The following is a 25,638-nucleotide window of genomic DNA, read 5'->3' as shown; positions in this document are numbered from 1 at the left end:
TTTCTATTAGGAGAGGTGATGGTGTCGAAACTGTTGGCAATTCCAGGTCACTTATATGATCATACACATTTTGAGTTGAATCAGATGGTAACATCACAACATTGGGTAGCCTCAACAAGTTACTCTTTTGCTTAAAAGATTTTCATGTCATTTTTCCTATTTAAGGGAATTTTGTACAGATATTGTTGTTCCCTGCAGTGGTGTTGTGCTCCACATTCTTGTATTGATGTGTGGATTACAGGCTGTGCTAAGGTAGGTTCCCTGTTAATGGATTATATACAGACCACTAGATCAAATTATGCACTGATTTAAATATTTGAAAGCATTCTTATGCTGGTAATCCACTTTGGCAGAAAAGCTGCATCAGTGAATATATTACATAGCTTGCATGAATTCATTATTAGACAATTTTCCTAATTTGATATAAAATTTAAGATTATTGCTAAAATTGAACAGTAGCAGTTTGACAAAAACTATCATGTCAATTTCAGGACATTAATCCACACAACAAAGTTGGAAACCATCAAGCTCAATATCTCATTTGGTCTCTTTCACATCCAATATCTCATTTCTCTTGTTTTAATTGTATCCTTCACTCATGAAGAGAAAGTTTTACCCAAGTATGAAAGCACCATGCTTGTCAATTCATATGCTAAAGCTAAATCTCAATAAATTGTTCATCATAAGCAGCATGCCAAGCTCAACCATTAAGTTTTGAAGCAACTTTTAGCTATTTGCTATCTTTAAGCATCCAGGAATGATAACATTGAAGTAACAACCAATTTACTTGCAAAATCTTTCAAATACAGGAAGAGGAGACAGAGACCATAAGTATCTCAAAAGAAAACAAATCTTGTGTAATCACAGCTATAATCAACAGACCTGATTATGTTAAAGCATCTGCCAAATGAAGTATATATTTCATATATGTGGCATCATACTGAAATCTCTTTGCACTGTTGAGTAGGCTACATACTAGAAGATATAAATACTCTTCGCCATGGCTATAGGCTCCAATCAGAAATAATTCCTGCACATAAATAAGTTGAGCTGTACTGGTATCACCAAGGTTAATAGGAGCAATTATGACAGGTACAAGCAGTAAAACGAACCATTTGGTTGGTCATCTTCCAGCGAAACCAGCAATCTCATTTCTTCTCTGAGTTCTCTCATACTTATCAATGCTTTCAGGACTTGGAAGCCCAGTTCTGCTTTCATACTTTTGTTCTAAAGCCTATTATGAATGCAATGAAGCTTGTAAACAACATTACAGAGATAAATCTCCCAAAACAAGAAAATGATTACCAAAACATGTCCATCATTTGCATCTAAAACTACATTTCATGTTCTGATCACATGCATCGATGCAAATGTGTACAGCGTATCTAGGAGTGATGATTTATAGTTAAAACAGTTACTTTTACTATAATTGCTAGTTTAAATATGGCCTCGTATATATATGAATATAAAATGAAGTGCATCAGAAACTAAATCATATACATAATATAGCTATCAGGTTTAATCCTTTTTATGTGATAATAGCCACCAAAGTTAAAGATTATTTTAAGTGCAACTCCAGTCTTTATGATGTTAATAAATTCCAAAAAGCCACTCTCTTGTCCTAAGACTAATCGCTATAAATCCAAAAAAAATCTGGAACAACGAAAATATATATAAATATTAATCTCCTGCAAGTCAAAATCAAACACCAAAATGCTACCAAATCAAAAATTTTGCAAAATTCCTTTTGAAGAAAAAACTATCTAAGAATCTATGAGGCTTTTGCAATGAGTCATGCCATTATAAAAATGTATGCTGTGATCAGAATAGGTGAAACATGACCAGTACCAGTGAATGAACCCAACTAGAGACCCATAATTATAACATTAACTGGTGCACATCATTTTCAAGATAAATATTCACCACTAACCTTCAACTCCGAACGGATACTTTCAAGAACATCTTCAGTCATCCGATCAAAGAAAAGAATTCCCTAAAAATATGAAAACCAGTATACATTATATAATCTAACAAAGAAGTAACAAACAAGCCAATGCAACAATTTGGATAAATGATCAAAATTACTGAAATTATTGTAGGTCGGAGACATTTGACCTTCTGATCATATTGATAGAGAGGAAAAAAAAAAACAAACAAATAACTAAATAAAATTTCTTCTGGTTGGTGAAAAAAAATCAGGCAGATGCTATGAAGCAGATATTTTTTGCCAAAGGTAGGAAAACAAAAAATTCCCATGTCCGCCAAAGATCATGCTAGACATTTCTGATGGTGCAATTCACAAAGGATTCAGGTATTCATTTTGATATTTTACGTAGCTAAAAGGCAACCATTGGAGGAAATCAGGAGATGCTCCATAGTGCTAAACCTAGTTGAAAATCAGAGGCGATAAGAAAAAAAGGTAACGTCAAGATATGGACTAGTTGTTGACAGAGTATAGTCGTTAGGAGGAAAGGTTAAAGAAATAGAACACTTGAAGCACAATATATGATTTAGTTGACAGCAAATTAATCATGGACAACAGATAGTAACTATAAAGTATAGACAATTTGATTTTACCATTTGAACCATCAGTAAGGATAAAAGCGATTATTGATACAATATCATTCATTATTTATTATTATTTTATTCAATGACACCAAACGAGACAGGTCAATATACCGCATGGTATATTGGTACCAAATCAGTTTATTCGTTACCAAAACTGGTACTGGACTGAGATTTAAATCCTTGAACTCTAGTGAAATTTTACAAATAAAACCTTGAGTAGTAGTGTATGGGGATTTTATTATTAGCAATATGTTTTGCTCTAAACTCTTGAAAATCAGGTTGTAGCTAACTATCCTTGACTCCATGGTAATATAACATTCTACATCCTTTAGTTAGTTTATGATAGATGAAAGTTTGTCTGAAGAAGCATCAATTCTAAATATTGATACTAATTGTATTCTTTCACTACATCATTCATCAGGAAACAGAATACAATAGCAGAGGTTTAATATGAGTAGGAATTTTGATCGAGTGAAAAACCTGCAAATGATCAAACTCATGCTGGAAAATTCGAGCAGGAAGTCCAGAAAGGGTAACTCTAAACCTTGCACCTGTTATATTTCGAGCATCAATCTTGATAGATGCTGGTCTCTGTAAGGACAAAAGAGTCAAAAGTTACCTTAAGCGGTAATACCCAGCTAATTAAAGGTACACTAAAATATAAGGCAACAAGTAATTCCATGAATATGCATATTAAGATGTACTGTTTAAATTGATAATGTCAGACAGGTTTCCAACACTGTCATTTGAGTTGCCACATTAGCGAGTAATGTGTCATAGGTGAACCACAAATACATACAGAATTAGTATTTAAACGCAATATAGGAAAGGAAAAACCTATTATGGTTATTTCTAAGTCCATCTCAGTATATCTCCAGCCACTTTTGAAAATAACCAAATTGTTACTCATTTATCTTGAAGTGCACAGTGACAATTTTGAGAACATATGACATGGTAAAATGTTGAATCATATCTCCCACTTCTTTCATTGTACCCTCAATTTTTCTAATTTTTCTTTGTGACCATTTAAGTCCTTTACAAATAAAAACCTTTTCAATTTCTAGTAGTCCTTGAAACAATTTCTAGTAGTTCCAAATGCAAGATTTTAGACACCTAAACACTTTGTAACTTTAAATTCATCAGCATTCTTCAACAAAACTATGATATTCTGCTCTTTGATGATATCCAGATAAGTGCCTACATAAAAATGTTAACTAGTTCATTTGATAGTAGTCAGAATTCCAAAAAGATTTGCAGAAGTATAAAATAAGTAACTACAATCTAATTATAATTTCTTTTAGTATTGTGATCTCAATGAAAGGAAAAGATCAATATAGCCAATCCCAAATAATTGGATAATTATGGCTGTTGTTGTTAATATTGTCGTTCTTGTTGTAACTATATTTCATTTGGCATTGTCATTCTACTGTTCTGGGCTCAACAAGCTAATTAAATGGTTTGTCAACCAACACTGGAGCTAAAATAAATTACCTCTACATCTGCATATATTCCTGGAAAGGATAAGCAGCCCTCATTGAAAAATAAAGTGCGTGTTGAGGCTTTATATATTTTTGGGTTCACAAGAACAATTTCCTCTCCTTCACCTCGTTCACCAGCAGGATTAAATACCATAAGTTGTACATTTACTCCAACTTGGGGTGCTGAGAGGCCAATGCCATCAGTTCTGCTCAGAAGTAGTAGAAATATTTCTCAAACTAAATCTCCAAAAGGCAATTGTGAACAGAGAATAAGCATATATTACAATGAGATCACCTGAAATTTCATACACGTTTATAGAATCCAGGATAGGATTATAAGGCACAACCTTATCTGAAGAATGTAAATAAGACACCAAGAGCAGACCGTGCTTGATCAAACTATCCAGCATCATGCACAAACTCTAAAGTACATTCTATAAAAAAAAATTTCTTATGTGTTAAAATGGTCTACCTATAGCAAGTAAGTGTACAGGCAAATTTAGAAAAAGAGGAACCTATATTCTGTCTTCCACTAGAAACACAAGTGACAGGATGATCAACTGTAAAGAATAACTAACAATCTGCTTGTGAGAGAAGCAAACAGATGTATAGCTTTACCAGTTTCTAATTTCTTAAAAAATATTAACGAGATCCGGCCCAAGACAGGATATACTTTGAAGTGAATTTAGTGTACCTCCACAAAAACAGGATATCATTGTTACCTAAATAAGTGAATGGTCAATGGGCACTCCATCCACAAGAGTAATCTATTCTACTTGGAATATAAAAGGTAGCAGTGTTAAAATAAAATAGTCTAACTTGAGTAGCCAAAAACAGTGTTTCCAATACATATCCACATAAATTGAACTTGAATTTACAAAGAATTGGTTAGGAAAGCATTCTCCATAGCTAAGACTTCAAGTTCCATCACCAAAATGTGTCTGTCTTAGATTGAAACTTTGAAACATGGATTACATGTTAATTTGCAAGAAAGTGTGGAATTGCCATGTTATGGCCAACTACCTTTAGGCATCCAGTATTTAAGAGCGTTCCACATAGATAGCTAAAGAGTCAAAGCACACTGGTGATATTGTTGATCAATCTACTAAGAAGAATATAATCTACACCACTAAGTATATGATGAATACGACACTCCTATGACCTATCAGAATTTTCATCAATTCAAAGAGGAAAAAGTCCTCCGAGAGAGACTAAGAGAGAAGAAAAAGAAAGAAAGCGCGACTAAATTCTCACTAAATTAGTTAAATAAAAAATAATGCCCCCAACCATGTTCAGAAAGCAATCCAAGCATCTATGTTTAAAGCGCGGGAGACAAGCTAAACTCATCATCCCAAAAAAAATGATCTTTCAAGCATTAAGCCAAACCATGAAAAGCCTGACGTACTTGTACATGACATCGAACATCTCCTTCGCCAATTTCTTTAAATTCTCATCGAACGTGCTGATGCGCTTATTCCTAGCCCTCAAAATCGGGTCAGGATACTCCACAATTTTCAACGGTGCCTCAAAGCACAAGTCATCGGCTACGAGACGAATCCCACTTCTCATCAAGCTCGTTAAGGGAACAGAAAAATGAAATACTTGACATCAAGAAAGAAGCAAGAAAAACTTACGGGAAGCGAAGTCGTCAACTTGAGAGGCGAACCCGCGCCGGGCTCGCGCGGAGACGTCCATGGCAGTGGCATCGCGAGCTACGGTTAGGGTTTTGGATGAGAAGCTGAGAAGGGATCGCCCGGAGAAGGGGAACGGGTACCGGACGGTGGCGGCGCGGCGTGACAGCAGAGGGATGAGGGCAGCGTAGGAGATGAGCGGCGAGGCCGAGAGCCGCGCTGCCATTTGGCTTCCCTAACGCTCCTTTGTTTCTATGGCTTTTATTATTATTACATTATATATATATAATGATATTACAATAACTAATATTAATATCATATAAATTGAATAATTCGAATTATTTTTATCGACAACCCTAATGAGTAGTGATTGACTTTTGCATGACGTCATTAAGATTGCAAGGGCAAATGTGAAAATTTGAAACTCCGAAAGAACAAACATGTAAAAATGCCTTCTCAATATCTCGTGCTGCCGGTCGAGTGCGGTTTGGTCCGAGTCGAACCGGGATTGGCCCTTCCGGTTCATCCTGGTGGTCTTTATTTATTTCTCCTTTTCTTTTGGTTTTTCATTTTATTCGACATAATTTCTTGTCCTTATAATTCCTTGATAGTCTCCCTTAGTAGATATTTACATTACAAGAAGATTGAATTATAGTAAGACGGAGTCAAAGTCCATAGTATTGTCATAGATCGGACTCCATTATTCTTTTCAATATTGTGTGATACATTTATAATTTATATCGGAATCTTCATCTTATATATTAGAATTGACCCTTTTTTTTATCTATTGGCATCATCACTGTAAATATTAGTGATATGATAATAATTGTTGTACAAAAAGGAAAAATAATTTTGAAGTTTCCCTTGTATTATTTCTATGAAACCTTTAGAAATATCAATTTTATATCTCTGGATTTAAGAGTTCTCAGAGTGTACTTTTTTTTCTCTTACCATATATATGAAATCTTAAAAAAAAAACACAATTAAAAGCATTCTTTTGAAACAAATATAAATTATATGTTCATCAAGCAAACTCAGCAACCATTTTTTCTGAACAATTATTAGCAATAGGAAATGTTCAGAAAATACAAGTAAATTCCAACAACATCATATAATATTGAATATAAAGGTGCATTACAAAGGACAGAAATCAAACATCACACTCTTAATATTTTTCTTTTTTCTTTTGTTTTTTTGGTTTCATGTGGAACTGAATTAAGTTACATTTGACTAAGATTCCAGTGTTTCATTTCCTGGAACAAATTTCCAATGGAATTAAGCTTCCTTCCTCACTAATTCTCTCAATCTGTGCTCCACCCTTGATGGATCTAAACCAATTCTTGGATAAATGGCCTGCAGATATAAAGTAAAAATATATCAGATGTTGTATAGAACTTTATCTAAGAAATTTATTGTTAGTAGGAATAAAAGGACAATTCCCTAAGTTTCTCCATTAAAATATTGTCTAATTAATGTTTAGTGAAGCAGGTGAATAAAATTTGATTTGAAATGAGTCGAAAATGAAAGAAAAATATAACGTCGAAAAAGTTAATGACCTAAGTTAAGTCAAATCAAATGAATAAACCATCCCATAGTATTCGAAATATGTAAACAAGTATGACAAGAACAAGAGAAAATATTTTGATGAAAAGAGCCCGACATATAATATATTTAACTTAAACTACTATAATGAAATTATAATATAAAATATTCAACACAACTGAAAAAGAAAGTGATATAAGTGAGGGAGCACACCATATAATCAATCACAGAGACAAAGAAGTTGAAAGAGGTCAATCAAAAAGGTAAATTAGATGGTGATGACGAACTCGAGTTGTAGGAAACTCGAATGGATTCAGCTAACTCCTTTAATTGATGGTATGCTCGCTAGAATTTACAGAGAAACATATGTATTGTGTGTGTGTGTGTGTGTGTGTGATGCTATGCTCGTGTCAAAAGACGTGAAGAGTTAGTGAAGAAAGTTGAGGAGCAAGAGATCGATGATTACTTGACAATGAACTGTGTGGAAGATCTTGTCGCCAACAATGTTGGAACTGGCACTGGTGACATCCGCACCTTCTTCCAGGAGGACGATGATGACCGGATGAAGCATGGACCTTGTTCTCAGCCCACACACCAAGTTCACCACCAGGTTAGACCCCAGGTGTGTCACAGTAACCAGGGGCTCCCCGAACCCTATCAGGACACCACTCGTCTTCTCTTTCTTCTGCTTCAATCGTTCCACTCTCTCCTTCAGCTCGTTCACGTAGTGGGTTGCTTGCTCCAGCAGATCTTGCTGAGTCATGGTGGCTCGCTGCTACATCAGAGATGGGAAGGGAGGAGTAAGTGGTAGGTCTTCATGAGCGTATGATGAACAAGGACAATGCTGCCACGGGGATGACAGTCGAAGCAAATTGCTGTACCAGTCGTGTTGATGACTCCTGGTGCAGTACCAACAGAGGGAGAGCCGAAAGCTTCCTCGTTGGCGGCGGCAATGGAGCATAGCCAAATCTTTAAGTGCAGGTTGTGAGTTTCATGTGCCAAACCTAATCCAGTGTAAGCTTTTGGGATTGGAGATAACACTATCAAATCGTTTGTGGTGGTATGTGGATCTCCGAGTTTGCACAGACCAAAGACAAGAATTAAAGCGTGAAACTGGTCCGGCCGAGTTCTTCCATCTTCCCCGGGCAGTTTTGGACAGGGCAGAGGAAGGTTTGAGTAGATTAGCAGCCGTTTTTATACGTACCTTGGACTTGGGGATGAGGGAAGTGAGCTGGACGCAGAGGTTCTTCATGTGGATTCTCCTGTTCTTCTCCACCGTCTTCCTCTCAAGCTTGTCAGCTCCACCACCACCCTTCATCTCTCTCTTTCTCTATGAAGCTGTTCAAAAGGAAGAAGAGGAGAGAGAGGCACAACCAGCCAGCAGTGAAGGGTTTCTAAGGATGGTGTGGTCCGTGGGACGATGAGCGTCCCCTCTATAAACGAGGAAGGGGAGGAGGCGGTGGACCCCTGTTGTCTCCAAGCTGACGCGTATCGTCTATAGTATTCTACCGTCCTAAGTGAACGAGGTAGCAGCATTAGCAATACGTCCATGGACCATGCACCAATCACGTCCTGCTCGGTCTCCTTCACAAAACACCAAACAGAATACCCTCACAGCGCGCGAGTGGAGCCCAGCGTGCCGAGTCACGCGTGGGGGGTCTTGAGCAGCGAAAAATCCTGAATCCCGCATCGGTTTAACATGGGATCCGAGGGCGCCGACCTGTTCCCATCATCAAAGAATCATATCGGTCGTTAGCACTACTCAATAATAGTGCTACTTGATGATGAGCCGTGGGCGAGATCTAACCCTACACGTCTCAATATCCCTATCCCTATCTATCCTCAGTGCCATGCACCACACAAGCTTACGATCGAATACCATCGACCACTGAGTGCACTCGATCTCCTCTTCTCCTTCCAAACTCATTTACATCATTATATAATTTGAAACTATCATTTGATGACTTAATCGAGTCGGTAACAAAGAGTTATCGAAGAATAAGCATTTATCGTATCGATCTTAATAATTCTCAACAATCACTTTCTAACAAAATATAATAAGAAAAATAATAAAAATAAAACAAAATATTTTGCACACAATAGGAGAACGATGCAATCAACAAATGGAAGAATAAGTGTTTGTCGTATCGATCGTAATAATTCTCAACGATCACTTTCTAACAAAATATAATAAGAAAATAATAAAAATAAAATAAAATGTTTTGCACACAATAGGAGGACGTAATCAAGAAGTCGTCAGCAAACACACATGAAGCGGGTGTTTTGACCGACTAGGTCACAACGAAACATCTAACATGTTGTGGATTGAACTTGATGTTACGTGATCAGCTTAAGATCTAAATTGTGATAGAGTTTTTTTTGCCATGGCACTCATCTTTGATTTCTTTGTACCGAGCGAGAGTCAGAAAGAAGGAAAAACTCCAATCCACCTACGATCCTTTCAATCTTGAAATGGTAACGTAAAAGGAAAACTGAAAAGAGGAGTCACATCCAAAGTCCAAAGTCCAAAGTCAAAGTAGGAAGTGATTGATGTCGATACATTAACCAAATCATAGTACATTAATTATTTATTTGAAGAAGGTTTTTAGGATTGCATAAATCTATAAATATTTTAAATATTTAAATGTAAGACATGATTGATTTATCGATATTGACATTTTATTGATAAAATATCACTACTATTGATTTTTTGTCGGATGTGAGAGCTTTTTTTTTTTCTTTCACATTCATGAAAATGACCTTAGAGTTTTTGTTAATTGACTTTGGGATCCAATCGAAATATGCCTAAACCAATTCTTTTGGGATAAATTGAGTAAATCTAGATTAACAAAATTTTACCTAATTAAGTTATTCCTCTCAAAATTAAAGTAGGTTATACTAGATCACATAAATATATTTAAAAAAAATCAATTTTTATAATTAATTATCATAATTTTAAAAACATAAAAAAATAACACTAATCATCTTAGAATTACCACATAATTATAGTATGGTTTATAAAAACATAAATTTTGATAATTAATTACCATAAATCTTAAAAAATAAAAATATTAATATTAATCATCTTAAAATCATGTCATAATTATTCTATGAAAGTTTGAGTTAGTTTACTGAAAGCAAAGATAGTTACACTCGAAATTAAACTAAGTTACACTCAAAATTCTAAAAAATTAAAAATTAGTATTAATCATATTATCGTCGTTACCAAGTAATTTTGGATTGATTTTGTTGAAGTTGGCCTAGTTATACTACATTAGTTCCTATCAAAAAAAAAATGTAAATTTAGATGATAATTAAATTACATAAAATCCTTAAAAATATAGAAAATATAGTACTAATCATCTTAATGTTATAGTCAGTTAGGTAATTTTATAGAAATTCGAGCTAAATTATACTCAAAATTGAACTAAGTTACACTCAATCATTGAACCTATAAAAAAAAAAAATCAAAGATAAATCAGTTTCTATGAAAGCTAAGGAGGGTTTGTCAATCTTCACTGCGAAAGCAACATCAAGGAGACATCAACGAGAAAGAACCTTCGTCGAGGAGACATCAACGAGAAAGAGCCTAATGATTCCACAAGTAAAACATTGCCATAAAGGAGATGACGTCTGCATCAAGGAAAGTTGACATGATATCATCACCCAACCTTCGTCACACTTATATTAGATTTATACTAAGTCGTAGTGTAACCCAAATTACTTAATGCGATAATTTTAATTAAATTAGTTTAAAATCGATTCAATTTCAAATGATTCAAATATCATTGGTTCAAAAATTCCTTTGCCATTTATAAAAAAAATAATAATCTCAGTGAACACGAAAAGCGGAGCATCATCATCCGATAAAAACCCAATAGCGAATGATTTTTTTTTGATAAAATGACCTTTGCTAATGCAAGAGTGGGTTGATCGTTTCTTCATCCAATCATTATCCTCCTATGAGTAGAACAAATATTCTAATAATTAGTCAAAAAAAAAAAAAAACAGGCATCGACGTGACCTCATCCATCACAACAGGAAGTGATATGTGGGGGTGTGTAAACTATGAATAAGATTGTATTTTTCGAAGACAAGAATTGAAAGTTGTGTTCCTCGGTATGACATATAAGGAGCATGACAAAGAAGCATCGCGAACCATATGATATTTCGATTGCTTGGTCAAATAATTCATATGTGGTTGGGGAGTGATATCCGATGCGTGGAGGAAACAAAGCCATTCACTTAAAGTCATGATCATTCCGATGAATTCGATTGATGCTGACAAAAGATACCATCGTCCTCCAACCTAAAGACTTGACGACCTGTCCGTGATTTGGAAGGTTTTGTGACCAAACCAAGTGAGAAAGGCATTTCGAACACCAATTTCTGTGAGCCAAAACAAAAACACATCATCATGGATTACTTTGGATTCAAGTTTTTGTTATTGGTATGGGATATGAGAATGTTAAAATGTTTCATCAAACTTTATGATACGGATAATTAGTTCTGTGTTTAGAGTTGAGAGGTCGAAAGATTCGAGTATTATATTATATGAGGTTTTTGTTGGGATATTAAAACTAACTAAAAATATAATAATATATTAAAAAATATATAGTTATGAATTTGTATATATTTTTTTTCTTTTATATTGTTCTCTATGAATTATCGAAGCTATTACATTATTGTTCATCATTGGAAGTTAGAAATGACTTAAGGAGATTGATAAGGAGTAGATAAGCTTATTTTAATTGGCCATGAATTTTGGACCATTAGTTTGGACTCCATTGGTATCTATCAATTGAGGTTAATTAATATATTTGGGCTCAAAAGATAAAAATAATAATAAAAAATGCATCTTAGTATTTTTATTCCTCCGTGAATCGAAAGAGACGCAAAGCAGAACTCTGACTGAGCTGCTGACTGCTCTCGCCATGCACTTAGTCATCAGCCACCGACGGACCAAGCGGGAGTCGCCGGCGGACTTGCTGTTCCGCGCGATTGAATGCATTGCGGCCTCGCTCTCGTCAAACTTTCTTTGGTCGCGTCTGCGAGATGATAAAGCGGCTGCGACCGCCTGCTTGGAATGGAGAAAAAACTGAGTCCAACACTGCTCCGACGTAAGGCGGAAGCCGCGGTCGGCACCTACGAGCCCTGCGTTCGGGTCAAACCAGCGTTCTACGGTCCTCGCCTCATGGCTCAATCCACGTGTTGGTCGCTTCCGTGGGCTCTTTGAGACCCGCGCGAACGTAGGTCGAGTATGCTGTCTGCTATCTGTCGTAAACAGATGATCCTGTTCTCATGTCCACTGTACTATATATATATATATATATATATATATATATATATATATATATATATATATATATATATATATATATATATATATATATATATATATATATATATATATATATATATATATATATATATATATATATATATATATATATATATATATATATATATATATATATATATATATATATTTATATTTATATTTATATTTATTCGAATCATATGTATATTTAACTATACATTTAAAAAAATAAAACAATTCTAACTCCTAGTATTCTTCAATATTATTTCAGTATTCACAACAACATACATTATTTTGATATTAACTATATTAGTGTAGGGTTAACTGTTATAATTTTTTAAATATAGCATATAGAATCATGACTCATAATAAATTATTAATATAATGACATATAAAATTTAAATTAAAAAAAAATCTATTTTAATCTCTATGGTTTTGGTTATGGACCATTTAAGTCTGGTTTTGTTTGCGTCTAAAATAACTCATATATTTTTAAAAACATTGTATACAATTCTATTCTGTCTGAGTTGACAAACGTTAGAATATGCTTACAATGACATGATGACTCATAATAAATTATTAATATAATAATATATATATAATTTAAGTTAAAAAATATCTATGTTATCGAGGAAGAGGATATGATGGAGGCTATAACGGTAGATGAAGACAAAGAGCCAGAGGTAAGAGAGATCGGAGGCGAAGATAGGGGAGAGCCGAACTACCACATTGTAGGCGCAATGGATGGATGTGCAAAAGAGGATAAAGTGAGAGGCGATGCGAACAAGATGCCCAAGAGGAGGAAGAGATACCAATAGACTATTGTATGCATGGCGTTGGACTGGTCTACACATATCCACTTGAAACAGGATTGGAAGCTCTTAAACTTGTCATCAATGTGGGAGAGACTGTATGTGTACAATGCCCTGCTAGGTAGTAATGACTCGGTATTACTGTTGGTGGTCGCTTCCACGACAATATCTCCTCTCGCTATTAATGGTGATCTAAATTTTTTAATTTAAATTACACCTAATATTATGCTAATGGTTTATTATGAGTCATCGTACTACGTAAACAAACTCTAACATTTGTTAACCCAAACTTGATAATAGAGGGTTATATGCTATGTTTTTAAAAATATAAAAGTTATTTTAGACACGAGTAAAACTACAATAGCTTAAATGATTCATGATCAAAACCACAATGACTAAAATGAATATTTAAAAAAAAACTTAAATTATATATATTATTATATTAATAATTTATTATGAGTCAGCATGCCACATAGGCATAGTCTAACGTCTATTAACTCAGACATGATGTGAGGAGCTTATATATTATGTTTTTGACTTTAACCACATACAAATTCTTAAGTTTTAAAGTAACAAATAAATAAATATTATGTATTTATTTTCAAAAATAAAAATAAAAAGATTTCTATATAAAATTATTAAAAATTTTATAAAACCTAGAGTAAGTGATAAAAGCATATGATGTTTAGGATGATGAAGGCTTCATAGGTGATATGAATATTTATAGCATACATCTTCGTAGAATATCTAATATTTACTTTTTTAAAAAAAATTGGGTATGTGCAAAAAAGAGCACTCTTCCTATTTAACTATTTGAAATATTTATCATTTATATCATCTTTTCTCTCACAAAACAATCGACTTATTAAACTCAGACGTCAAAGTTGAACATATTTGAACCCTACAATTATCTTTCGGACTCAATAAAGATGTCGACTCCTAAATGAATATCGTAAAAAATCTAAATTAACATGTAGGGTCATGACAAATGATATTAAAGTAATTTAAAGCATGTAAATAAAGACACCAAGAGCAGACCTTATAAGATTACAAGGCACCAACCTTATCTGAAATGAAATTTCATACACGTTTTTTTTTATATCTTATATCTCTTGATTTAAGAGGTCTCAAAGTGTACTTTTTTTTCTCTTACCATATATATGATATCTTAAAAAAAACAATTAAAAACTTTCTTTTGAAACGAATATATATTATATGTTCATCAACCAAACTCAACAACCTTTTTTTTTCTGAACAATTATTAGTAAGGAAATGTTCAGAAAATACAAATAAAATCCAACAACATCATATTATATTGAGTATAAAGGTGCATTACAAAGGACAGAAATCAAACATCCTACTCTTAACATTTTTCTTTCTTCTTTTGTTTTTTTGGTTTCATGTGGAGCTGAATTAAGTTACATTTGACTAAGATTCCAGTGTTTCATTTCATGGAACAAATTTCCCATGGAATTAAGCTTCCCTCCTCACTAATTCTTTCAATCTTGCTCCACTCTTGATGGATCTAAACCAATTCTTGGATAAATGGCCTGCAGATATAAAGTAAAAATATATGAGATGTTGTATAGAACTTTGTCTAAGAAATTTATGATAGAAATAATAGAAGATAAGAACAATAATTGAAGAAGCTTTATTGTAGAAATGAAATAGCTTTAGCTTAAATCTATTAAGCTGTTCCCTCTCCTATTTATAGGAATTAGGAGGAAGGATTTCCCTAACAGAATAGAGGATTTTCCTCAACAGAATGAGAAATTTCCTCATATAGTTAGGAAAATCTTATCTTCTAGCATGCCCCCGCACGATGGTGCTCCTGACAAGGATACCAATCTTGTATCGATGCAAAGAATTGTTTACAAGCGAGAGGCTTCATGAGTAAGATAAGTGTAGATCGCTGCTGCTGCTGCTGCGATTGCTGTTGCTGTGATGGCACAGGCGTTCCCTTCATTCTCCTTAAGTCTGCCGAATGTTGACAGATCAGCGAAGACTACCGTGGTGAGGAAGATGAGGATTGACCACGGAGCCTCTTAGGAATGCAACGGCGTTGGTCGCTGGCCGAAGGGTGAAGCTTCACTTTTCTCAGCGACGTTGGTCGCTGGCCGAAGGCAAGAGCGAAGCTTCGCTTTTCTCAACGACGTTGGTCGTGGTTGCGATTACGACGGCTGCGATGATAGAGAAGAAATCTACAACAATATTGCAGTGATGCTACTACAGCAAAGGAGGAAACTGCAACAAAGGAGGAAGCTATAGCAGAAGAGGAAGCTGTAGTAGAAGAGGAAGGAAAATAGCTACAACGAGGAAGAAAGGTGGGGCAGTGCTGATGAGCAGCACTAGAGATGCCGTAGCGGAAGGGAACGAACGTTGGCGCAAAGTGGCAACACCAATGATGAATTGGCAGCGAGAAGAGAGCTTGCTCTAGGCAAGCGGCTTTGATACCATGATAGAAATAATAGAAGATAAGAACGATAATTGAAGAAGCTTTATTGTAGAAATGAAATAGCTTTATTAAGCTGTTCCCTCTCCTATTTATAGGAATTAGGAGGAAGGATTTCCCTAACAGAATAGAGGATTTTCCTCAACAGAATGAGAAATTTCCTCATATAGTTAGGAAAATCTTATCTTCTATCAATTTATTATTGTTAGTAAGAATAAAAGGACAATTCCCTAAGTTTCTCCATTAAAATATTATCGAATTAATGTTTAGTGAAGGAGGTAAATATCTCCACATTATTTGGTCACACTTGATGAATAGAACTTACATGATCCAATTCATTGCAACACTTTATTGCTTGAGCCTTAACATATAATTACTTATATTATATTAAATGTATCAGAGAACAGCTGTTTGATGATTATATACAATAAGCTAAGGATGCAATGTAATATATATTAATTATGTAAAATTTGATGGAGATTTGGTATGAGAGTCAGATAATAAAATTTGATTTGAAACAAAATAAAAGAAAAATATTACGTCGAAAAAGCTAATGACCTAAGTTAAGTCAAATCAAATGAATAAATCATCCCATAGTAATCGAAAGATGTAAACAAGTTCGACAAAAATAAGAGAAAATATTTTGATGAAAAGAGCCTGGCATATAATATATTTGACTTAAACAACTATGATGAAATTCTAATATAAAAAATTCAACACAGCTGAAAAAGAAAGTGATACAAGTGAGGGAGCACATCATGTAATCAATCACAGATACAAAGAAGTAGAAAGAGGTCACTCAAAAAGGTCAATTAGATGGTGATGATGAACTCGAGTAGTAGGAAACTCAAATGGATTCAGCTGACCCCTTTAATTGATGGTATGCTTGCTAGAATTCACAGAGAAACATATGTATTGTGTGTGTGCGTGTGTGTGTGTGTGTGTATGTGATGGTATGCTCATATCAAAAGACTTAAAAGAGTTAGTGAAGAAAGTTGAAGAGCAAGAGATTGATGATTACTTGGCAATGAAATGTGTGGAAGATCTTGTCGCCAACAATGTTGGAACTGGCACTGGTGACATCCGCACCTTCTTCCAGGAGGACGATGATGACCGGATGAAGCATGGACCTTGTTCTCAGCCCACACACCAAGTTCACCACCAGGTTAGACCCCAGGTGTGTCACAGTAACCAGGGGCTCCCCGAACCCTATCAGGACACCACTCGTCTTCTCTTTCTTCTGCTTCAATCGTTCCACTCTCTCCTTCAGCTCGTTCACGTAGTGGGTTGCTTGCTCCAGCAGATCTTGCTGAGTCATGGTGGCTCGCTGCTACATCAGAGATGGGAAGGGAGGAGTAAGTGGTAGGTCTTCATGAGTGTATGATGAACAAGGACAATGCTGCCACGGGGATGACAGCCGAAGCAAATTGCTGTACCAGTTGTGTTGATTACTCCTGGTGCAGTACCAACAGAGGGAGAGCCGAAAGCTTCCTCGTTGGCGGTGGCAATGGAGCATAGCCAAATCTTTAAGTGCAGGTTGTGAGTTTCATGTGCCAAACCTAATCCAGTGTAAGCTTTTGGGATTGGAGATAACACTATCAAATTGTTTGTGGTGGTATGTGGATCTCCGAGTTTTCACAGATCAAAGACAAGAATTAAAGCGTGAAACTGGTCCGGCCGAGTTCTTCCATCTTCCCCGGGCAGTTTTGGACAGGGCAGCGGAAGGTTTGAGTAGATTAGCAGCCGTTTGTATACGTACCTTGGACTTGGGGATGAGGGAAGTGAGCTGGACGCAGAGGTTCTTCATGTGGATTCTCCTGTTCTTCTCCACCGTCTTCCTCTCAAGCTTGTCAGCTCCACCACCACCCTTCATCTCTCTCTTTCTCTATGAAGCTGTTCAAAGGGAAGAAGAGGAGAGAGAGAGGCACAACCAGCCAGCAGTGAAGGGTTTCTAAGGATGGTGTGGTCCGTGCGAAGATGAGCGTCTCCTCTATAAACGAGGAAGAGGAGGAGGCGGTGGACCCCTGTTATAGCGCGAAAGCGGAGCCCAGCGTGCCGAGTCACGCGTGGGTGGTCTTGAGCAGTGAAAAATCCTGAATCCCGCGTCGGTTTAACACGGGATCCGAGGGCGCCGACCTGTTCCCATCATCAAAGAATCATATCGGTCGTTAGCACTACTCAATAATAGTGCTACCTGATGATGAGCCGTGGGCGAGATCTAACCCTACACGCCTCAATATCCCTATCCCTATCTATCCTCAGTGCCATGCACCACACAAGCTTACGATCGAATACCATCGACCACTGAGTGCACTCGATCTCCTCTTCTCCTTCCAAACTCATTTACATCATGGTATAATTTGAAACTATCATTCGATTCGATGACTTAATCAAGTCGGTAACAAAGAGTCATCGAAGAATAAGCATTTATCGTATCGATCATAATAATTCTCAATGATCACTTTCTAACAAAATAAAACTAGAAAAATAAAAATAAAATGTTTTGCACATAATAAGAGGATGTAATAAGTCATCGGGAAACACGCATGAAGTGGGTGTTTTGACGAATTAGGTCACAACTGAATATTTAACATACGTGATCGACGGACACATAATTTAAGATTGAAATTGTGATAGAGTTTTTGTCATGGCACTCATCTTTGATTTCTTTGCGACGAACAAGAGGAGTCACATCCAATCCACCTATGTCCTTTCAATTTTGAAATGGTAACGTAAAGAAAAGACTGATAAGAGGAATCACAACCATAGTCCAAAGTCCAAAGATAAAGTAGGAAGTGATTGATGTTGATACATTTACCAAATCATAGTACGTTAATTATTTATTTGAATAAGATTTTTAGGATTGTATAAATCTATAAATACTTTAAAGATTTAAATGTAAGACATGATTGGTTTATCGATATGGATATTTTATCGATAAAATATTTTTACTATTGACTTTTAATCCGACTCGGAAGCTTTTTTTTTTTTTTTCTTTCACATCGATGAAAATGATCTTAGATTTTTTATTAAATGACTTTGGGATTCAATCGAAATGCATAAACTAATTCTTTTGGGATAAATTGATTCGATCTAGTTTAACAAAATTTTACCTAATTAAGTTACTCCTCTCAAAATTAAAGTAGGTTATACTGGATCACATAATATATTAAAAAACTTTAATTTGATATTTAATTATCATAATTAAAAGAATATATATATATATATATATATATATATATATATATATATATATATATATATATATATATATATATATATATATATATATATATATATATATATAAACTAATACTAATCATCTTAGAATTAAGACATAAATAAGTGAAAGTTTGGGTTGGTTTAATGAAAGTTGACCAAGTCACACTCGATTATAGTATGGTTTATAAAAACATAAATTTTGATAATTAATTATAATAAATCTTAAAAAATTAAAAAAATATTAATATTAATCATCTTAAAACCATGTTATAATTGTCATATGAAAGTTTGAGTTAGATTAATAAAAGCAAAGTTAGTTACACTCGAAATTAAACTAAGTTATATTCGAGCGTAATACCTATCCGAAAAAAATATATATTTTAATAATTAAATTTTATAAAATTCTCAAAAATTAAAAATTAGTATTAATCATATTATCGTCATTACCAAGTAATTTCATTAAATCCTTCAAAAATTAAAAAAATATAGTACTAATCATCTTAATGTTATGGTTAGTTAGGTAGTTTCATAAAAATTTTAGCTAAAATATACTCAAAATTGAACTAAGAGACACTCAATGATTGAACCTATAAAAAAAAAAAACAAAAAATCAAAGCTATACTGAGAAATCAAAGATAAATCAGTTTCTATGAAAGCTAAGGAGGGTTTGTCAATCTTCACTCCGAAAGCAAAGGAGACATCAACGAGAAAGAACCTTCATCGAGGAGACATCAACAAGAAAGAGCCTAATGATTCCCCAAGTAAAACATTGCCATAAAGGAGATGACGTCTGCATCAAGGAAATTTGACATGATATCGTCATCCAACCTTCGTCACACTTATATTAGATTTATACTATGTCGTAGTGTAACCTAAATTATTTAATGAGATAATTTTAATTAAATTAGTTTAAAATCAATTCAATTTCAAATGATTCAAATATCATTGGTTCATAAGTTTATTTGTCATTTATAAAAAAAATTAATAATCTCAGTGAACACGAAAAGCGGAGCATCATCATCCGATAAAAAACCAATAACGAATTATTATTTTTCGATAAAATAACCTTTGCTAATGCAAGAGTGGGTTGATCGTTTCTTCATCTAATCATTATCCTCCTATGAGTAGAACAAATATTCTAATAATTAGTCAAAAAAAAAAAAACAGGCATCGACGTGACCTCATCCATCACAACAGGAAGTGATATGCGGGGGTGTGTAAACTATGAATAAGATTGTATTTTTCGAAGACAAGAATTGAAAGTTGTGTTCCTCGGTATGACATATAAGGAGCATGACAAAGAAGCATCGTGAACTATATGATATCTCGATTGCTTGGTCAAATAATTCATATGGGGATGGGGATGGGGATGGGGAGTGATATCCGTGGGAGGAAACAAAGCCATTCACTTAAAGTCATGATCATTCCAAAGAATTCGATTGATGCTGACAAAAGATACCTTCGTCCTCCAACCTAAAGACTTGACGACGTGTCCGTGATTTGGAAGGTTTTGTGACCAAACCAAGTGACAAAGGCATTTCAAACACCAATTTCTGTGAGCCAAAAAAAAAAACACTTCAACATGGATTACTTTGGATTTTCATTTCGGGTTCAGGTCCACATCAATCATATCTCTCTCTCTCTCTCTCTCTTTTTATATATATATATATATATATATATATATATATATATATATATATATATATATATATATATATATATATTATCGTGTGTAATATGAAAATATTATGAGAAAAAAAAGAAGCTGAGAACTACAAATGAGTATTCAAGTTTTTGTTATTGGTATGGGATATGAGAATGTTAAAATGTTTCATCAAACTTTATGATACGGATAATTAGTTCTGTGTTTAGAGTTGAGAGGTCGAAAGATTCGAGTATTATATTATATGAGGTTTTTGTTGGGATATTAAAACTAACTAAAAATAGATTAATAATTAAAAAATATATATATAGTTTTGAATTTGTATATATATTTTTTCTTTTCTATTGTTCTCTATGAATTATTGAAGCTATGACATTATTGTTCATCATTGGAAGTTAGAAATATCTTAAGGAGATTGATAAGGCGTAGATAAGCTTATTATAATTGGCCATGAATTTTGAACCATTAGTTTGGACTCCATTGGTATCTATCAATTGAGGTTAATTAATATATTTGGGCTCAAAAGATAAAAATAATAATTAAAAATGCATCTTAGTATTTTTATTCCTCCGTGAATCGAAAGAGACGCAAAGCAGAACTCTGACTGAGTTGCTGACTGCTCTCGCCATGCACTTAGTCATCAGCCACCGACGGACCAAGCGGGAGTCGCCGGCGGACTTGCTGTTCCGCGCGATTGCATGCATTGCGGCCTCGCTCTCGTCAAACTTTCTTTGGTCGCGTCTTCGAGATGATAAAGCGGCTGCGACCGCCTGCTTGGAATGGAGAAGTTTAGTCCAACACTGCTCCGACGTAAGGCGGAAGCCGCGTTCGGCACCTACGAGCCCTGCGTTCGGGTCAAACCAGCGTTCTACGGTCCTCGCCTCATGGCTCAATCCACGTGTTGGTCGCTTCCGTGGGCTATTTGAGACCCGCGCGAACGTAGGTCGAGTATGCTGTCTGAATCTGTCGTAAATATTTTGATATTAAGTAGGGTTAACCCTTATATTTTTTTTAAATATAGCATATAAATTCATCCCATCAAATTTGAGTTAATAGACGTTGAAGTCGATTTCCGTAACATACTGACTCATAATAAACTATTAATATAATGATATATATCATTTAAGTTTAAAAAAAAAGTTTATTTTAACTTATATGATTTTGCTCATCAACCACTTAACCCTTATAGTTTTGTTTATATCTAAAATATCTCATATATTTTTTAAAACATTGTATACAAGCCCCTCATATCAAGTATGAGTTGATAGCCATTAGTGACACATTAACTCATAATAAATTATTAATATAATAATATATATAATTTAAATTAAAAATATATATATATGTTGTCGAAGAAGATGAAGCGACGGAGGCCATAACTATAGATAAAGACAGAGAGTCGGAGGTGGGAGAGATTGAAGGCGAGGGTAGGGGAGAGCTGGACCATCACATTGTAGGCGCAATGGGTGGGTGTGTAGGAGAGGACGAAGTGGGAGACAATGGGGACAAGCTGCCCAAGAGAAAGAAGAGAGACCAGGAGACCATTGTATGTCTAGCATCGTACTGGTCGACACACATCCACTTGAGGCAGTAGCGACTCGATGTTACTGTCAGTGGTCGCTTCTATTGAATCTCAGATTTTGATAATGAAACTAATTAATAAGTGTTTATGATTTAATCTACGTTTTGAGTGACGCAGGATGCTTCGATCAGGAAAAGACAATTAAAGCAGGAAGAATCATGTTGTGCCAGAGGAAAACATGTCAGAAGATTGGACGTCGAGCCGAAGGTTCGGTCGATGTATCGACAGAAGGCTTCGGGCCATGGATTCAGGTTTCGGACCAAGAAGAGCGGATATTGCACCGAGACTATCAGAGTTACGGAGTCAACTGGCCGATTGGGTAATAGGCTGCAAGAGAGGACGATGCGCTGAAGAATCAGACGAAGCGTCAAGGGACCAATGATATGTTGGACAATATGATTAATGCTTTGTATTAATTGTCTATATTGAAGTGTGTTTTACATATGCAGGATTAACTACGATAGCAAGGCATGAAGCAAAATGAAGTCCCAGAGTCAAAGACGCGATTTCGTTGGGAGTTCAAGATGTCGTCGGAAGTCCGGGCGTTCGTCGGAAGTTCTGTCAGAACCAACCGAGAAGTCTCGGAGCTTGCTAGAGAAGCTCGTCGGAACTCTACAAAAAGGTCGTCATGAAGTCCAGGAGCTTATCGGGAGTCCATCGGAATATTACCGAGAGATCGTCGGAAGTTTGCCGGAAGATCGCCGGAAGCTCGTCGGAAGAAACCGGAGTTATCTTACTTAGATTATGTCTTAGAAATCATAGTTAGTACATAATTAGAGTTATGATTCGGAGGTAATCCCATCAACTTTGTTAGGGTCCAACTGGGCCTAAAGTTGGACTAGTTTGGGCCGGATTCAAGGCCCAACCAGGGTGCTGAAACCCTGGCTGGTGGTGGTACCGCCCAGGCTGGGCGGTGGTACCGCCGGCAGCATTATCTTGCTTAGATTATGTCTTAGAAATCATAGTTAGCACATAATTAGAGTTATGATTGGGAGGTAATCTCATCAACTTTGTTAGGGGCCAACTAGGGCCAAAGTTGGACTAGTTTAGGTCGGATTCAAGGCCCAACCAAGGTGTTGAAACCCTGGCCAGTGGTGGTACCGCCCAGGCTGGGTGGTGGTACCACCGGCAACAGTGCTGCTAACGGTGGTAACGCCCCTGTTCGGCGATGGTACCACCTAGTATCGGATCTTGCGATGGTAGCACCGCCCAGGAACGACGATGGTACCGCCAATACCTAGGAAACCTGGGATGAGACCTTTTCAGGCTCCAAGTTTGAATCAACTTGAAGCCTATAAATACCTCTCTCATCCCTGGTTAATATACACAAGTATTGAGAGTAAAAAAGGATAGAAATACTGCTGCAATCTTGTGTGAGCTCCTCTCAAAGTTCTAAGTATTAGAATAGTTTAAGAGAGAAGTGAGTGCTTGTAAGGGTTCTCCTAAACCTGGGAAAAGGAGAAGAGGGGTGTAAAAGGTGGTTGGTCTTTGCCTATTGAAGGAAGACTGATAGTGGATGCCGGTGGCCTTGACGGAAGAGGAATCGGCGAAGTGGATGTAGACCATGACGACCGAACCACTCTAAAATCTTGTTTGCATTTCTTTGAGCAATTTACTTTAACTACAAAACTCCTTACTTGCTCTTTATATCCACTACTCTCTTAAGTATGCTTTCAAAGTATTACCTTTACGAAACAGTTTTACGTCGGAATCGGTTTTATCGAAACGAATCATTTTTTAAGATGTGATTTTACCGTTGCACTAATTCACCCCCCCTCTCAATGCCGACCCCGTTCCTAATAGCTTCCACGACGATGTCTCCTACTGTTATTAATGGTGGTCTTAATTTTTTTATTTAAATTATATATGTTATTATGCTAATGGTTTATTGTGAGTCATTGTACCACATAAGTAAACTCTAACGTTTATTAACTCAAACTTGATATGAGAGGCTTATATGTTATGTTTTTAAAAATATATTAGTTATTTTAGATACGAGCAAAACTATATAAGGGCTTAAGTAGTTCATAACCAAAACCATAATCATGAAAATGAATCATTTTTTAAAAAACTTAAATTACATATTATATTCTAACATCTATTTAACTCGGACTTGACGTAAGAGGTTTATATGTTATGTTTTTAAAAATATATTATTTTAGATATGAGTAAACCATAAAAATAGTGATTCATGATCAAAATCATATAAGCTAAAATTAACTTTAATCCTAGTGTAAATACAAATTCTTGAGTTTTAAAGTAAGAAATAAATATTATGTATTTATTTTTAAAAATAAAATAAAAAGATTTGTATATAAAATTGTTAAAAACTCTATAAAACGTAGCGTAAGTGATAAAAGCTTCTGATGTTTAGGCTGATGGAGGCTTTATAGGAGATATGAATATTTATAGCATACATCTTCTTCGTAGAATATCTAATATTTAGTTTTTTTAAAAATAAATATTTGGGTATGTGCAAAAAAATGTCATTCTTCCTATTTAACTATTTGAAATATTTATCATTTATTTCATCATATTTTCTCTCACAAAACAATCAACTACAATTATCTTTGGACCTCAATAAAGATGTCGACTCCTAAATGAATATCGCAAAAAACCTAAGTTAATATGTTGGGTCATGACAAATGATATTAAAGTAATTTTAATGCTAAGTATCACTAGAGGCCCAAAATGAAAACAAAATACACTAATCAATGTGGCTAGAAAGTACGTTAAGACAAAACCGATGGTTAGTGTAGATCTCATATATATCATATTATAATTTGATTCTAAGTTATGCTTAGCTCTCGATGAGCACGTAAGTCTAAAATAAAGAATCTTATAATATATGAGGAGGTTTAAGTTGACTTATAAAACTAGATTTACTATTAAATTGAGATTAAACATTAATATCCTAAGTTTGACTACACTCCAACAAGCGAGCAAACCGTCCATCACATGCTTTACTGTTCGTTGATTTGACTCGAGACTTGATCGAACTACCTCGAAGTCAAATTGGTCAAAATAACGGAGTTAAAGATCAACATCGTAAGGTTACAAGTGTCTAGTCAAGTCAAATAGATCGAGTCTAATATATGCTACATTGAAGTGATGTCAAGTCTAATAAATAGTGATGATTTATAATTGAGTCTTGTCTAGTAACATATGTTGGGAATTCTATAGATATAGTTCACATGTCCAATAGTGATTTCAACAACATAATTGTCATGGTGGTGCCACAGATGCTGGTAAAAACACGCTATTTCATGATAATAAGGGCAATTATGACGTTATTTTAATATAAATTAAGATTAATCGGAGGGTAAATGATCGGTGTATAACAGGATTCAGAATAATAATTACTCAGA

The 25,638-nt window shown here is 35.0% G+C and overlaps 2 protein-coding genes across 3 annotated transcripts; both read right to left on the bottom strand.

The window, feature by feature from the left end:
* Window positions 1–766: 766 nt before the first annotated feature.
* On the bottom strand, window positions 767–5,940 carry LOC135657345 (peptide deformylase 1B, chloroplastic-like). The gene is made up of 7 exons (XM_065175948.1): window positions 5,681–5,940; window positions 5,452–5,590; window positions 4,060–4,252; window positions 3,049–3,159; window positions 1,931–1,993; window positions 1,113–1,234; window positions 767–1,030 (listed from the first exon to the last, which is right to left on the bottom strand). Exons 1-6 carry the CDS (start codon window positions 5,901–5,903, stop codon window positions 1,124–1,126), a joined length of 840 nt encoding a protein of 279 aa, XP_065032020.1. The 5' UTR covers window positions 5,904–5,940; the 3' UTR covers window positions 767–1,030; window positions 1,113–1,123.
* An 833-nt stretch (window positions 5,941–6,773) lies between these two features.
* LOC135672548 (transcription factor bHLH168-like) lies at window positions 6,774–8,625 on the bottom strand. 2 transcript variants are annotated; one of them, XM_065181042.1, is made up of 3 exons: window positions 8,424–8,625; window positions 7,686–7,991; window positions 6,774–7,030 (listed from the first exon to the last, which is right to left on the bottom strand). In XM_065181042.1, exons 1-3 carry the CDS (start codon window positions 8,535–8,537, stop codon window positions 6,953–6,955), a joined length of 498 nt encoding a protein of 165 aa, XP_065037114.1. In that variant the 5' UTR covers window positions 8,538–8,625; the 3' UTR covers window positions 6,774–6,952. The 2 variants fall into 2 exon arrangements, with proteins under 2 accessions (XP_065037114.1, XP_065037113.1); XM_065181041.1 differs by having other exon boundaries at window positions 7,686–7,994; window positions 8,424–8,608.
* Window positions 8,626–25,638: the final 17,013 nt, after the last annotated feature.

The sequence above is a fragment of the Musa acuminata genome, chromosome BXJ1-4 (assembly GCF_036884655.1).
Source record: "Musa acuminata AAA Group cultivar baxijiao chromosome BXJ1-4, Cavendish_Baxijiao_AAA, whole genome shotgun sequence".
In the NCBI taxonomy this organism is placed as follows: Eukaryota; Viridiplantae; Streptophyta; class Magnoliopsida; order Zingiberales; family Musaceae; genus Musa; species Musa acuminata.
This window is presented reverse-complemented; position numbering and strand designations above follow the sequence as displayed.